Source organism: Rhopalosiphum maidis, chromosome 1 (genome assembly GCF_003676215.2).
Source record: "Rhopalosiphum maidis isolate BTI-1 chromosome 1, ASM367621v3, whole genome shotgun sequence".
In the NCBI taxonomy this organism is placed as follows: Eukaryota; Metazoa; Arthropoda; class Insecta; order Hemiptera; family Aphididae; genus Rhopalosiphum; species Rhopalosiphum maidis.
In genome coordinates, this window is record NC_040877.1 from 25,522,061 (window position 1) to 25,538,672 (window position 16,612).

Consider the following 16,612-nt stretch of genomic DNA (forward strand, 5'->3'; position numbering starts at 1 on the left):
TGATCTTATAGGTACTTAAATTGATTTCTTAAAATCAATTTCTATGAAACTGAATCTCTATCAAATATGTAGATGACATTAAAGTCCACTTGTAGCTTAAAAAATTAGTGTTCTACGTTTTTTGTAGATTAATAATGAAAAGTCTTACATATTAATGTTCATGTTAGAAGGGTTTTTAAAAACTAACTAGACATTTATGAATAACTATTTATTTGTGATTTAAATGCATGATAGATTGATAGTTGTGTACAATATATAAATACGTAAGTATTAACTAGCTTATCTAATTAACTATTATACAATACATTATATTTTAGAGAAAAAAAATGATACAACATAATATAATATTATTATACTCGTTTTATAGTTACATTATGTGTCTGTAAGCAATTTATCCACAATTTAAAGATTGATTCTGCCATGCAGAATTGGTTTTAAATTTATTAAAACGTTCTTTTACTACGTATGCAGCCATCTTCGGTTGTCGTTCTCTGGTAAATAATCCTTTTACACACAACCCCGGTCTTATATACTCTAATAAATAAAAAATTATTGCTTAATGACTAGCACAGAAATACATTTTTTTTTTTTTTAATTGTTTACCTTGTGGTGTTTTAAAATCTGCAAAATTCCATATCATCTCTCCTAGGATTGGAATTCCATTAGCTATTAAAGAATCAAAAGTTTTAAAATTTTCTTGAAGCAGAGTAACATGATAATCTTCACTCCACATTGTTTCTGGCAGCTTAAATTATATAGTAATAATAAACATACATATTATTTTCAAAATGGTTTGATAATTATTAAACATTGACTAAAATATATTTATGGCTGTATTAAATAATTTTACCTAGAATATTTTTCTATGCATACAGCATGCTATAACTTTAAAACTATTTTGGCTGTTTTGAACTGTTTATTTGTATTTATTATTTACCTACTTATTTTAATTGATTTTAAATTTTGTATAATATTTTTCATAAATTATTCTTATGGCTAAATTACAAAAATGTTATAAGTTCGTCTTATGGTAATTACTTTTAGGTTAATAGGAATAATATATTTACCTATTTATTTATTTATTATAAAACGCCATAACGGGATGGAATACGGGTGTACATAATTTGACAGCATGATAGATAATATAAATATTAAAATAGATGCAATGTAAAATAAATAATAATAATTAAATACAAAAACATCTTATGCAAATTTAAAATAAATTATAATTAACATAATTAGGAACAATATGATATACCAAAAACAAAAAGATGGAAGGGTTATCATTACCGAGACTCATTAGTTTTGATTAGTGGACTAAATCCCGTGTAGATACTATACATGGAAACTTAAAAAAGAGCACTATTGCGTGTTATAATTATTATTTGATATATGGTATTATAATTTATATTTTATAATATAGTAAAGTATAAGTGATGTTTTTGGTAAAGATTAATTTAAATTATTTTTTATTATTTATGAAAAAAAAAACTTATATTAATATAAATAAATTATGAAATATATTTAGAAATATAATTGTAAATAATATTATTCATTATATATGATCATAATACTTAAAGTGATTCACCAAGAATCCATTTTTCCAATAATACTAACTAATTAATTCAAATTCTAATCTTTAGAATTTTTAAATAATATACTTTTCAAAAAACAGAAGTTTTTATCTCTATAAGACACTCTTTAAGTAGAACAAAAAATGTCGAGAATTTAAAAATACAGTCTTTAGGTATATTTAAAAATTCTACACACGATAATTAAATTTTTATTTACATTGTTGAAGAAAAAATGAGGTGAGCATACTTGGTGAATTATCCAGTATAAAAGTAATAATTTTATTTACCTATTAAAAATTGTATTTTTTTAAATTTAAAATACTATTATTGATAAAGTCCATACCGAATGTAACCCAGCAAGTGATCCGGCACCATACTCGGTGAATAGTATAGGTTTATTGTATTTATTTGTAAATGCTTTAAGTTCATTGTATGTTTGATATTGAATAAGCTCTAAATGACCTGAATCACTATACCAGCTGTTGTATCGGTTTAATGTAAGAATATCCATGTACTCGATCTATACAATTTTCAGTAAAACATTAATATATTTTGAATATATATAAATATATAATTAAATTTATGCAATTTTAAAATGTTAAGATGAAATGTTTTAAAATATTTACTTTAATTTGCTAATACAAATATATAGGTCATATTTAAGATCATTAAAATAGATCACTAGAACATTGATAAATAAATATTTTCAGTGTATTAGATTGTATTCTATTTAATTAAAATTACGTATAATAGTTTTACCGCTTTAGCATTTTGAATTGGTTGACTATTGACAAAAGTTATTGGTCTTGATGGATCGATATTCCGTACATGTTTGTAAAGTTCTCTTTCAAAATCAAATAAAACATTAAAAAATATATTTTCCATAAAAATGTCATAAAAAAATACAGTTTTTTTTACAGATGTTTAATATGAGTACATGACATACGTCAAGCTGTAATATGTTAATGTTAAAATGTTTGAAACAAATTACGAATATCAACTGCACGAAAATATACAATTGAAAAATTTTAATTCATTAAATAAAAACTCAGCACTTACTGAAAATACGGTACAGATGAGTTTAAATTGTTTTGTGGTTCATTAGCCAGTGACCACATAATAACACTCGGATGATTTTTATCACGATTTATGTTTTCTGTCATTACGCCTTTATGGAATTTCAATAACTTTGGCCCAAATATCCTTTAAACATATTTTAATATTAAAAAATTATTGATTTCATTGCCCATCCAAATATTATTTTATTTGATATATATATAGATAACAATTAGCGTTATTTATACTTGATATACCTATGGGTGTTCCTGATTGATTTTAAGTAGGCAAATAATTTTAAAATGTACATACCCTAAGCTGCACGCAGCACTTTCCACAATTACTAATATACCTTCTGAATCGGCTTGTTGTAATGTTTCTTCTGCATAAGGGTAGTGTGATGTACGAAAAGAATTAGCACCTAACCATTTTATTAAATAATAGTCTCTGGCACTTAATGCATCATCATAACCTCTTCCCCGTATCTATGTATAAAGAAGGTAACTGTATTCGTTATAAATATTATAAACACTATAAAATATTACATTTCTTGAGAAAATTATAATATTTATTAATTAATATCTTATCATTTATCAAGGAATTTTATGTTATACGTATTTAGTACCATAGAACCTGTAGTAAAAATAAATAATGTTTAAACTAACATGTACTTCTATTTAACCTTCTTAATTTAATATATTTTTTATAATTTATAATAAATTGATTCATCGATATTATAGTATAAATTGTATTCTGATTAAACATACGAGATTGTTATATTTCACTACATTATTGTACCTAAATATCAACATTGAATAATGTTACCATGATCATGCAGTTTTTGATCGATAACTATTTTTCAAATTCCATTTAAACAAAGTTTTTTGATTTTAGTATTGGAGATTTTGGAGTATTTTACAATTTTCACATTTTTCTATGTAAACCAGATACAGATTGCTTTAAAATTCTCAACAGTTTTAATTTTATTGCCTACTTAATAAATATATTTTATTTATACTTAATTTAAAATAAAAAATTAAGTTTTTAAGTCATAACTCACTAGTCATGCGTAATATTATACATTTGAAATAATTTTTAATAATAGACCGTTATAATTGATTAATCGAAGATTTTCATCAGTTTTAATTTTATTAGGTAGGGTGCATTTAAACTCATTATTAGTTATCTGTATTCATAACGTTTTAATAACTAACTATAGAATCTTCGTGTTTTCCAAATCCTCTTAAATAAATCGGTTCATTATTTAGCAATAATTCTTTGGATGTCCATTGAAGTGTTCTAACACCGATTTTCAAACGATAATAATCACTATTTACATTATTGGTCTTCACCTAATAAACACAACTTATTAATTTATTACCAATATTATAGTTTATGTAATTAATATTTATAGACAGACAATAGACATATTAAATAGTATAATACCTGAAAAGTATATAGGTATGCAATGTGTTTTTTACCAGACATAATTGGCCACCAAGGTATTACATTTGGTATTATTAACTGTCCAGAACACGTGTTCGATTTAACTACTGTATTTCGATTAGCATCCAAAAGTTTAATATTACATTCAGAAACATTATTTCCACAAATATCGACCTTGTAGTCAACAACTCCTATAAAAGTTAAAATTTATTTTATATGCTTTTAAATATAAATTAGTGTATAACAATACATTTAGACTGCATAAGTCATATAATTTAAATATTTATGATAATGATCAATGACTTACGGAATACTTACATAGATATTTTATTTTTTTTTGTTTTTAGTAAACGGGATAGACCCTTGACATATATATGACATTAATAATTAATAATAACAATACACTATTACATACATAATATTTAACAAATAATAATATATTAAAAAATAATTAGAACAAGAAGTTGCTTAGATATTATTGGATCCATTTGCTAATGTCATCATACGCAAAATGGGTTTATTAAATAAATAATTTGTCGCACAGAACGGAACCCGGAAAGGAGAAAAGTTGCGCAAATTAGCACCAGGAACATTAAAATTAATTCTCCCTAACATATCTGGAGCGGCAACTTTCCCACTCATGAGTTTCGATAACAAAACTAAATTTGCCTTTTTTCTTCTAGCACTCAATGTCTCCAAATTTAATTTCACTAGAGCTGGTGTATAATCGTGTGCAAGGCAGTCAATATCATGACAAATTAGATTTAATTTGTCATGGTCAATATGCAGTACAAATGAAGCATATTTCAAGAATTTACACTGAACACGCTCGATTTGGCAAGAGTCACGTAAATTCTGAGGGTCCCAGATCACTACACCGTATTCAAGGTGGGATTGGACAAATGCACAATAAAGCGCTTTTAAAGAACTACACATATTGAACTCAGATGAAATTCTTTTTATGAAACCAAGCATTTTCAAAGCCTTGCACGTGATTTTTTTCAATATGGAAATTAAAACTTAAAGTCCGTTCAACTGTGACACCTAGGTCAACTACATGATTACCAGATAAACTTAAACTAGTACCATCAACTAGATAATCATGCCGAATGGGACTATGAGAACGCGTGAAAGACATATAATGACACTTGGGAATACAGAACTCTAAACCAACCTGCCTAGACCAAGATACCAAGGTATTAAGTTCACTCTAGAACAGATCGCAATCACGAGAGGAATCAATACGAAGAAATAATTTTATATCATCAACAAATACGAGAAATCGGCAATTCTTTAATACGGAGCTGATGCCATTAATGAATAGAGCGAACAATACCGGGGATAAGTGACCACCTTGCGGCACACCAGACGTAATATTAACCATACTCGAACACACACCATTGAATTTTACGAATTGCTTTCTACCCGTTACATAAGACTTAAGTCATGATAAGGATCGATTCACCGAACCCGGTTGCACGGAGTACTTGTAAAAAGGCTTTATGATTTACACGATAAAAAGCCTTGGCGAAGTAAGTGTAAATTACGTCAACTTGAGAGCAGTTACTGAAGAAATCAAGTATATAGCTGGTGAAAATAGCGTTACATGTTGTAGTAGAACGGCCAGAACGAAAACCATGATGTTCATCAATAAGTACGTGATTCAGAGACTTTTGAATCGATTGTAGAACGTGGGATTTGAAAAGCTTGGCCAAATGGCAAATTTTGAAGGTGGGTCGATAGTTGGAGACATTAAACTTGTCACCAGATTTGAAAATAGGCGAGACTGAACTTACTTTCCAAGTATCTGGGAATAAACCTTCACTAAGAAATTTATTGAAAATGAGAAGCAGCGGGTAACATAAGACCGACCCTAGGTGATACAAAAAAGTTCCTGGAAAACCATCAAGACCAATCGACTTAACCAAGCGTAGCTTAGCCAAACTAGATTCAACATCTTCAATCAGACCCTATTTTTATGTGCATCATGACACACAATGTGCACTACGAATGTACAAGTATGCACTACGATTTGAACGTGTGTGCACTACTGTCAACAAAAAAAAAAAAAAATTAAATAATATACCAGCTACTAGAAAATATGAGTATTTCCTGAATATTTTTAAATCTAAATTATATTTAGTTATAATTAATTTTTATCAATTTTCAAACATTCAGCAAGATACAGTATCTGATGTGTGTCGTAGGCCATATGGAAAATTAATTTTTTTACAAAAAGACTAGGCTCTTTGCATTGGGGTAGCCCGTTTGCGAACTACTTATTACAGCCTGCTGCTTTTCAGGCTCATTGCATACAGACTAACAGCAGTTAGGCAGGCCTTTTAAGAACTACAATCATTTTATGGTAAAAACCATTTTAATTATTTTATTTTTAGTGTTATTGATAATAAAACAGTACAATATATGTAACATAAATATAAAATGTAACATTATTATTCATTACTTATTACTTATTAATTTTATACAGTTGTTAACAATTGAATTACTAATTTTATTATATTATATTACAAAAAAAAAAAAAAAACATGTATTATTATTATTTGGACGGACGTTGTGAGAAATGTGTCAAATCAAAAATGCTAATTTTTCAGGAGAAGAAAAAAACATTTCTATTCATTAGTTTTTGTTTTTAATTTGTTGGAATAGTTATTTCTATATTATAGACATATTAATTTTCAGATTTTCATTTAATTTTAAATCTTAAATCATTTTAACTTTTGTAGGTGACTTGACATTAATGACACAAACAATATCTAACTTGACACCTTTTGCATGTATTACTTAGCTGTAATAAGTAATAACACCCACTAATTTGGTTTTATAAATGTCAAAGCTATCAACGACAGCTATCATACTATGTTAATCAATACATACTATTTTTTTAAACTAGTTAGGTACCTAGTATCTACTCGGTTTTAACACATTTGAAAAGAACAGTTTTATAAAATATTACCTATGCAAGAAAATCAATAAATAAATCTATAATAAATTAAAATCTGTAACTATTTCAATATTTTAGAAATGGAGGTATTATAATAATGGTATAGTACGTCAAAAATTATTATAACTTACCATCATGTGTAGGGAATACTAAGTCAAGTACTTATTGATGTTTTAAAATTCAAATATGATTATTAATTATGAATGAATAATAATATACTGCAATATTATACCAACTCCAATAAATGTGATGATAACAATATAAATCCCTACTAACCCTAATATGAGTATGATATTAATATTCACTTACTCTTACATAATCTAAATTTTTCATGATTTGAAGTTTTAGAAAGAATGTGTTCAAATTTCTACAACAGGATGGCTTAGTACTTGCTGTACTAGTAGAGATGACATCTTACAAAAGTTTATACAAAAATATAATTTTAGGTATAGAATGGTAATTCAATATAATATGATAACAATCAAACAACTAGTCAAATAGTTAACAACTGTACAAAATTAATAAGTAATATCTAATAAGTAATGAATAATAATGTTACATTTTACAATGTTACATATTATATTGTACTGTGTTATTACCAATAACCCTAAAAATAAAATAATTAAAATAGTTTTTATCATAAAATGATTGTAGTTCTTAAAAGGCCCAACTACTGTTATTCTGTATGCAATGAACCTGAAAAACAGTAGGCTGTTTGGAAAAATAATAAGTAGTTCACAAACGGGCTACCCCATTGCAAAGAGCCTAGTTTTTTTTAAAAAAAAACTAATTTTCCATATGGCCTACAACATATACATATAATATATATATATATATGTAATACATTCTTTTTTCTAAAACGGTAGCAATAATAAAATTAAGTGTGCAATCCAAAATTTTACAAATAATAGGGCCTGTCTTCAATGTCAACATAACAACAAGAAGATAGGTCATAGGGTAGACCATTAGGTAAAGCATTCACAGTACATATGTTGGTTGACGAAAATACAGAACTAAAATGCTTAGAAAAGAGCTCAGATGCATCTACATTGTCGGTGCAAGAGACACCGTTAAGGTTTACTGTAGATGGAACATTATTTCCATTTTTGTTTTTGCGTACAAAGTCCTAGAAAGATTTAGGGTTTGAGATGAAGGAAGATTCGGCTTTTTTAAAAAACTGTTGGTAACATTTACCAGACTCATGCTTGAACTGGACACGTTGAGAAGAAAAAAAAGTATAATCAAAGGGGTCCAAGGTGGATCTAAAAAGAGCATGGACTTTTTTTATGGATAATTAGGCTCTTTAGATCACCTGTAAACCACGGCGGATACGTAGACTTTTTGTATTTTACTAATGAAACAAAGTTAGAAACACAGTAATTAGGAGCATGAGATAGAACGAGAGCCGCCTCTTTAGTATTTAACGCAAAAATAGTGTCACGCCAATTATAACTTACCAAAAAAGATTTAACATTTACAAAATATGTCTTATTGAAATCTGGAAAAAAACGCGAAGCATAGGAGGTAGGAACAATTTGAGAACAGACAACATCAAAAACAAGAGATGGGTGATAGCTATCCTCGGGAACAACAACGATATCCGATCTTTTAATAACGATATTACGCTCATTGCTAAAGATTAAATCTAATAAGATATCATAAGTATTTCTTATTTCATTCATTGGAAGAAATTGAGAAAGGCAAAGCATTCAGGGATACAAGAAATACGCGCACCTGATAGGGAAGAATAGATAAACCCCGTTTCATCATTTGACCACAGTACATCTGGAAGATTAAAATCACCACAGACAATAAAAACACAACCATTATTATTGGAAACGATACTCTCAAGTTCCGAAGTAAATGACTCATAAACACAGGTGAAATAGGAGGGAAGTATTTTATTAGTATTGATTTAAATTTAAATTAACAAAATACTAAATACATTTTAAGCTAGTTAATTATTCAAAATTTTAGCATTCACATACATTACTAAATACCAATTAAATTATACCTTCTAAATTATTTCCAAAACTTGTATATATAGTGATATCACAAACGTAAACTTTAGGCGTTGTATATAAATGGACAGCTCTGTTTATACCAGAATAATCAAAATAATCAAAGTCATGAGAATATTTTCTATAATTGTTTGGATATCTGTAAATATTATTCATAATTTTGTATAATTTAATAATCTAATTAACCTTAACAACTAAATTAATTTCTAATTTTGTATTTAGATAATATTTAATTACTTGTATGTGTTGTTCGGGTATGTTGTAAATCCTTGTGGTATAGTATCTGGTGTCAGTGTATTATTTACAGCAACTACAATTAGATTAGGTTCACCATATTTAAGAAAATTAGTAGCATCGCCTATAAATGGTAAGTGGCCGCCTTCATGTTCTACACATAATTGACCGTTTAACCACTGTAACCATACATTTCACTTTAGCCAATGTATGTAAATGTATAAATTAAAATGCTGACAAAATAGGTAGGTACTAATAATAATAATATTAATTATACTTAGTAGTACCTATGTATTTGTTAACATCACGGTATATCATAATATACCGTAGTTAACACTTTCACAGCACCTTTTTACAAAAAAAAATATCTATCTTATGTAAACTTGAGATTTTTTTCAAAGCTTTTAATAAAAACTGAAATAATTGTTTTAACAAATAAAATAACACAATTGTTTAAATCAAATTTTTACAGGTATATTTTGTTTTTTTAAACTATAAACATGTTTTATATTTAATTTTATAAACCATATTATAAATTATTCATTTAGACGGTTTGTGTTCTTTTATTATTATAAATAATTATTTTAGATTTTATGAAACAAATCAAAAATTTAGATATGCAAGATAAATATTGTTTGTATAGACAATATGGGTGATAATGTTTGTATGGTAAATATTTGTGTGCAAAGGAATAATTGACGATCAAGACTGTGTAATTTCTTTTTTTTAAAAAGCTGTGAACAATGAACATTCATAACATATTTTGAAAAATACTGTAAATTACACGGTAAAATTTGAGAGAAAAATTTCCTCTTAAACTTAAAAAATATCTATGCAAAAAGGTGCTATGAACATACAAATACATACTACTACTTATAATATATTAAAATTATTTTATAATCGGATATGCAGATATCTAATATAATATATATATATATATATATATAAACTGAGATAAACCGATATAATACCATACTTTATATATTTTGTTAAATAAACTATAAAGGAATTTTAAAATTCATATTGTTTATCATACCTATATATAAATATCAAGACTTTCTTAAGCTGAAAATTAACATGAAATTAATATGTACCACGTTTGATTTGAAATGTACACTTCCAAAACGTAAAAATACATTCAGTTGATCAACAGTCCATCTTTTAGGTACATAAAACTCGTATTGATACCATGACCAACCGACGTAATCTCGTATGGTTGCATTTGTAGAAATATCATTGTAACTAGATGGAACGGGCATTTTCCAATAATCACCAAGCTAAAAAATATAGCATTACTATTTATAATATATGTCTAGGTATCTACTCAAATATTAATTTATAAAGCATTATTATTAATTATTTTTTATTTTCCACAGACATTATCATGTTAGATTTTATTTATATTTGAATCAACTTTTCTTTTAAAATGAATATTAACCTTCATAAACTTATTATACCTATGGTAAAATTAGTATTTTACAATAACTTACTGTTTCAAATCTCATTGTGTACCATTTTTCATCAAACCCGATCAGTTGGTTTGATGGTGGAGATATTTTGAAGTTCCATAGGCCATGTAGAGTACGAACTTCACGACTCTCACTTTCCGCTGGATACAGTATATTTGCAGCTAAAGATGGCGCTACTAAAATCACTAGAAGTAGAAACACCATGATTTCTGATGGTCTGGCCATAGTGAAGTGTGAGTTAAACATATCTGAAACATTTATTTACATACTTATAAGAATAAGAGTGAACATAAACATTCGGGTTTCATGGGAACCTACGTCTGTATAACCGGTTTAAATAGCAGGAGGTTCGACCATAAAATAAAACAAGAGTATTGAAAAAAAATGGTCGTTTTTTATACACCTACACAAAACTGATGCTTATACGGCTGAACTCTGAAATTAAATTTGAATAGTATTCGTAATTATATTCATTTGTACTGAGACAAAGGTATTTATACCAACTAATTTAACAAACATAAGTGAAGTTTATTATGAATCTATTTATCAACTCTGTAGGTAACTAAATATAACCTATACAATGGAATAAAATAATTAGTTTTATTACTTCTGTATTAGCATAAAATATATGTTTCACTTAGCCATTAGTGCATTTAGGGGGTAAGGTAATGTAATTAATCTATCTAGTGATTAACATATATCAGTTGTGGCTGAATAAGTATTTTTTTTTTGTTAAGGCAATTTATGAACCCACCTCTCACAATAACAAAATCCAAACTAAATATTGATATATTTTTTTTTGTTTTGTATAAAAAAATTTTATTCAAATTCATGTATTATAAATTTAAATTAATCATTTATAAAAATGCTAATATAAATTTATAATAATTTTTATAAGTACTAAGAATTGTCTACTTTTAATTTTAACCCCACCTTACAAAGGTAGTACATACGAGATGCAGTTTTCTACCATAAAACGCCCTTAATATTAATAATTGAAATATATTTGAATAAACTTGTACATGGTATCCTTAGATGCATTATCTAAAAAACATATAGATGTTTAATATTTTTTGTTTAACTAATCTTAGAATTATTTAAAATGTACCTATTATTATTTTCTTTCAAAATATATATATTCAATAGTACATATTATGTGATAATATTTTATAAATATAACTGATATAAGTGTAATATAATAGATTATCGTTAAGAGGGGGGATTATTCGAGGATATATAATGTTTAAAATGTGGAATTGCCAGAAATTGTAATTTCTAAATCAATTCTAAATTTAATATTTATATAATATTCCTATAGCATATAGTATAATAGTACATTAGTATATTAAACTAGAGTACTAAAGAATATATAAAACTAAATAATAAAATAAATACCCTGAATTTAAAAAATGAATAAGTATACGTATACCTAATAAGACATAGGCATTTATATATAACTTAAATATTATTGTAATCCAAAACTACTGGCTGTAAATTGTAATGCTAATGCATGTGCATCTATAACTGTTTTCTCAAATATAAAGAGGACATTAAATTATACTAATAATACTTATAATTTCGTAAAGTTTAATAATAACCGAAAAATATGTTACGGTGTTGCTGATTGAATGTTGATAGTATAATATGATCGTAACTTGTAAAATAATGGTTCACGAAGTTTTGTGGACTGTCGCATCTCGCAGGTCCATGTAAAATAATGATTTAGAAACTTTTAATAATTATTAATTATATAATATAATATATACCTACTGATAATTCGTTTTTTGTAACTTGTTTATGTTTAAGTCACAAAAATTATTCAAAAAATAAAATGATAGGTAACATTTTTTAAATTTACAAGTTGGTACCCGTGAAAAAGATAAATATACCACTAACAACCACAGATATGTATAATATATGTTTATTATACATATCTGTGCTAACAACTAATAGTTAAATTTATTACAATAAATAATACATTTTAATAATAATAATTTTTAGGTATATTTTATTTTTTGTTATCAATTTAAAAACAAAAAATATAAAACAATTTATTATCAACATATACGTATATTTATAACCAATGACAATATACCTACTCACTCGAGAGGTGGATCTACAGAAGTATACATAATGCTAGAATTTGCCTCGGCCTCAAACGGACTACTGTTAAAATTATATTTTTCTACCTAAGTTAAATTATTCACAAATCACAATATGAAACTATATAAATATAAATAATAGCGACTATATACATAATGGCTATATATCATTTGCACATCGTCTGTTTACATGTTCCAAAATATCGTATATCGTTTATGCATGCAAATTCTGAACAATAAAAAAGTATAAAAAATAATTTCTGGTTGAAAATTTAATAATTGTCATAAATCACATGTAATAAATAGATACACTTAATAAAAAATAAATTGGATTAATTCAATTGAATTTTAGTCATAATTATATAAATGCACAAATTGAAATGAACACTTATGTCATATCTCTGTTTTACTAATGTATATCATAGCAAATTTTCGTTCAGCAGAACACATTTTGTGATGTTAGCTTCAATATTAAAGTAAATTTACCTATTATCAAATTTAAAGGTAAGAATATTATCTAGGGCATCTCATAGGTTTTTATTGATATCTTAATTTTTAAGTGAGTTATGGTTATGTAAAATATTAAAACTTTAAAATGGTCGTAACTCGCTTAAAAATTAAAATACCTACCAATAAAAGCCTATGAGATGCCCTAGATTACATTATTACCTTTAATTTTGATAATAGGTATATTTACTCTAATATTAAAGCTAACGTCACAAAATGTGTTCTGCTGAACAAAAATTTATTATGATCTACATTAGTAAGACAGAGACAACACATGCGGGTATAATAACGTCCTCTTAAGTATTAAAAATAATAATATAAATCAATGCTTGGTATATTGTAATATCCCATAATTTTTACAAAATGAAACCTGTTCATTTCACCGGTGGTATACTTACGAGTAAGTTAATGTCTTTGAATGTAGTCTAATTTTTGACGTTCAGGAGCCCGTTGTAAATGATGGATACCACTAGAAATATCTTTAATCTTTAATTTTAACATGTCTCATCTGACTGTAAATTTAGAGATAAGCAAATTTTAAGATTAAAGTTAGAAAACCATTTGCGCTTTTGGGCACACAGCTTTTTTCAGTCCAATTGTTAAATGATATTGATGCGCAAACGATGAATAACCCAAAAATCAAACGAAGCACAACTGTCTTATAAAAAAGACCCTAATAATGATGCTCAAACGACAACCGGCGATACACAATTACATAATTGTGTGTTCTGAGCACGCCATTCACGTCTGCGTTTATTAATAAACATAAGTTAGTATTAACTTTTGTTTTTATGAGTGCGTTTACGACTACCTACTCAATTTAAATCAACTAGGAATATAGATATGAACGCAGCGTCGCAGCTAAAACTGTGAGCGCGCGTGGCGTCGGGTAGACGCGTTTCTATCTTTAGTCTCCTGCCCTTTAAATACCTACAAATATAATGACTTTTTTTATACTATCACGCGTTGTTCTTCTAAAATTTGAAAATCTTGATATTGTAAATTTAACACTATTTTTATTAATATGTTTTTATTTATCTAAAAACGTGAATTTTGCAATATTCATTATATTTTGTAATTTTCAACGTGTACCTTCAATAAGGTATACTAATTACTATTACTAGCAAAGTGAATTAATGACATTTTAGTATTTTTGTATTTTTTATATATGTTTTTATTTTAAGAGTATTCCTAGGTTTTTTTTTACTTTATGAAAAATTAGGCAAGTGTACCTTTGTAAATTTTGACAATTATTAAAAATTAAAAAATATCTTATGTATTGTACATTTTCTTAGAACAGAAAATTATTTTCCTGGAATATAATATTATAGCTAATAGACAATAGTGTAGTGGAGACTAGAGGGTATACAGATATATATTGTATTCAGAATGAAATCGTACCCCGATCTGTCGACTTGCATATGCATAGAGGTTTAAAGCTTCAGTACACGGCAGGCATATGGATGGTAGACCCGGTTGGGTTACGAACGGGCATTGCCTGACTGGTCTTTGCGAAAATCGGAAAGTATAAAATGTCCTTATTTTAAATAGATAATACGCCTATTTAAGTATAGGCACTCACTTCTCAAATTGATAAAATAAAAGTGAAAATCAGCTATACCTATTGTTGTCGGCTATTATAATTTATAATGCCCATCAGGTAATAGCTATAAGAGTATAGGTAAGTATCTACAGAAAAACATGGCTAAAGTGCAAGAATCTAGTTTGAGAACAACATTGTTGTCAAAACGACACAATATTTTTACCTTCTTGTAGAGTTATATACTTCAGTCTTACAAAACATTTATAGGTAAGGTAACCTTAAACCTGCTATATTATTTAACTTTCAGTTGGTATGCATTTTATTTTATATATTTATTATGCGTTAAGTTATTATTATTTGTACACATCATTATAATTTAATATGATACATTTTACTATCTAGAATAAGCGATAGATAGAATCCGTTTCAATGTTTCATTATTTAAAAAAAAAATGAAAAATATAATTGATTGATTAAGTCTAGCCTCTCCCTCTGACTGTCCTTTTACGACTGAAAATTAATTATCAATTTAATAATAGAGCTTTAAATAAATAAATAAAAATGGTAGTATTGCATTTTTTATGGATAAATAATAACAATTATAAGTACATAATTATTAATAGGTAACAATTCTACCTATAAATATAAAATAATTATTAATTTTATAATTTAAAATAAAATAAAACCTCAATTTGAGATTCTGAGCGGTGCGATAAATTTATTGATTTACAATGATGTGTGTTTCTATTATTATTATTTTTTGTCTGTATATACATTATACATACATGAGTAGTCGAAAAAATAGTACAATTTTGAACTTTGAGGATGATTTTGGATAGTAAATAGGTTCTGTACTAGGTTTGTACTTAAGAAAGGTAAAATTTACCAGTATTTTTTAAAATAATTGTAAAAACAAACAAAAAATAGAAGGAAAAGGAGGATATTTTATGGATATCCAATTTTTAACAAAATTAATTTCTATGCATTATTTAATTTTAAAATTATTTTGACATTTTTAAGCTAATTATTGAGGATTAAAATTGTTTTAGTTATTTTTATAAATGCCGATAAAAATGTATGTCTTTAAAATGAGTATAAAGTATAAATACTTGAATTTAATACTAAGTTCTTAATACATTGTTGATTTTAAAATTGAAAAATATAAGAAATGTTTAGTCATAATATTTTTTTATAAGCATTTAAAGTTAGATTTTTCACAAAATGATTGTAAAAATTATATTAATATACTGTAATACTAAAAGTAAAATAAATTACTCTAATAGCTATAACAAAAATATATCATGAAATATTGAAATATACTTCGTGATATAGGCCAGATCGTCTCATCTACTCAAAATAATTTTTTGTTTACAATAATATATCATTGAACTCAAAATTTACACAATAATAACTGTGATCCACTCGACACCTAGTATATATAGCGGAGCGATAGCCACTTGTCTGCTTTTTTTCAAATTTATTTTTTAGATTGAACAGCCTTAATTAATGCTAAACTCTATGCTTGACAGCGTTTAAGTAATTGTATTTTGACCACAAATGGGCTAATACTATGTTTTAATAGCTAATGGTAACGTTATTTATCACATTCACATTCGTATATTGTCTAATCAAAAAACTAAATCGTTTTCAAGCAGTTTTCCATTAATGTTGTTTTCTTCACATTATATTTAAAAAAAA

At 26.4% G+C, this 16,612-nt stretch overlaps 1 protein-coding gene across 4 annotated transcripts; it reads right to left on the bottom strand.

Annotated features, from left to right (window-relative positions):
• Positions 1-220: 220 nt before the first annotated feature.
• On the bottom strand, positions 221-14,083 carry LOC113560384 (beta-glucuronidase-like). 4 transcript variants are annotated; one of them, XM_026966222.1, is made up of 13 exons: positions 13,770-14,083; positions 10,784-11,010; positions 10,388-10,570; positions 9,297-9,472; positions 9,053-9,198; positions 4,077-4,267; positions 3,845-3,982; positions 2,943-3,115; positions 2,634-2,777; positions 2,334-2,418; positions 1,918-2,094; positions 604-745; positions 221-534 (listed from the first exon to the last, which is right to left on the bottom strand). In XM_026966222.1, the coding sequence occupies exons 2-13, from the start codon at positions 11,006-11,008 to the stop codon at positions 392-394; spliced, it is 1,923 nt and encodes a 640-aa protein (XP_026822023.1). In that variant the 5' UTR covers positions 11,009-11,010; positions 13,770-14,083; the 3' UTR covers positions 221-391. The 4 variants fall into 4 exon arrangements, with proteins under 4 accessions (XP_026822023.1, XP_026822022.1, XP_026822025.1 ...); XM_026966221.1 differs by lacking the exon at positions 13,770-14,083 and adding an exon at positions 12,361-12,513; XM_026966224.1 differs by lacking the exon at positions 13,770-14,083 and adding an exon at positions 12,418-12,479.
• Between the last annotated feature and the right edge of the window lie 2,529 nt (positions 14,084-16,612).

Excerpts from the sequence above, each read along its gene's own strand:
- LOC113560384 (XM_026966222.1), bottom strand. The coding sequence starts at position 11,008 with ATGTTTAACTCACACTTCACTATGGCCAGACCATCAGAAATCATGGTG. Across the intron at positions 4,268-9,052 it reads TTTTGGAAATAATTTAGAAG|GAGTTGTTGACTACAAGGTC; the intron begins GTATAATTTAAT and ends TAACTTTTATAG. Across the intron at positions 746-1,917 it reads CACTTGCTGGGTTACATTCG|CTGCCAGAAACAATGTGGAG; the intron begins GTATGGACTTTA and ends ATATAATTTAAG.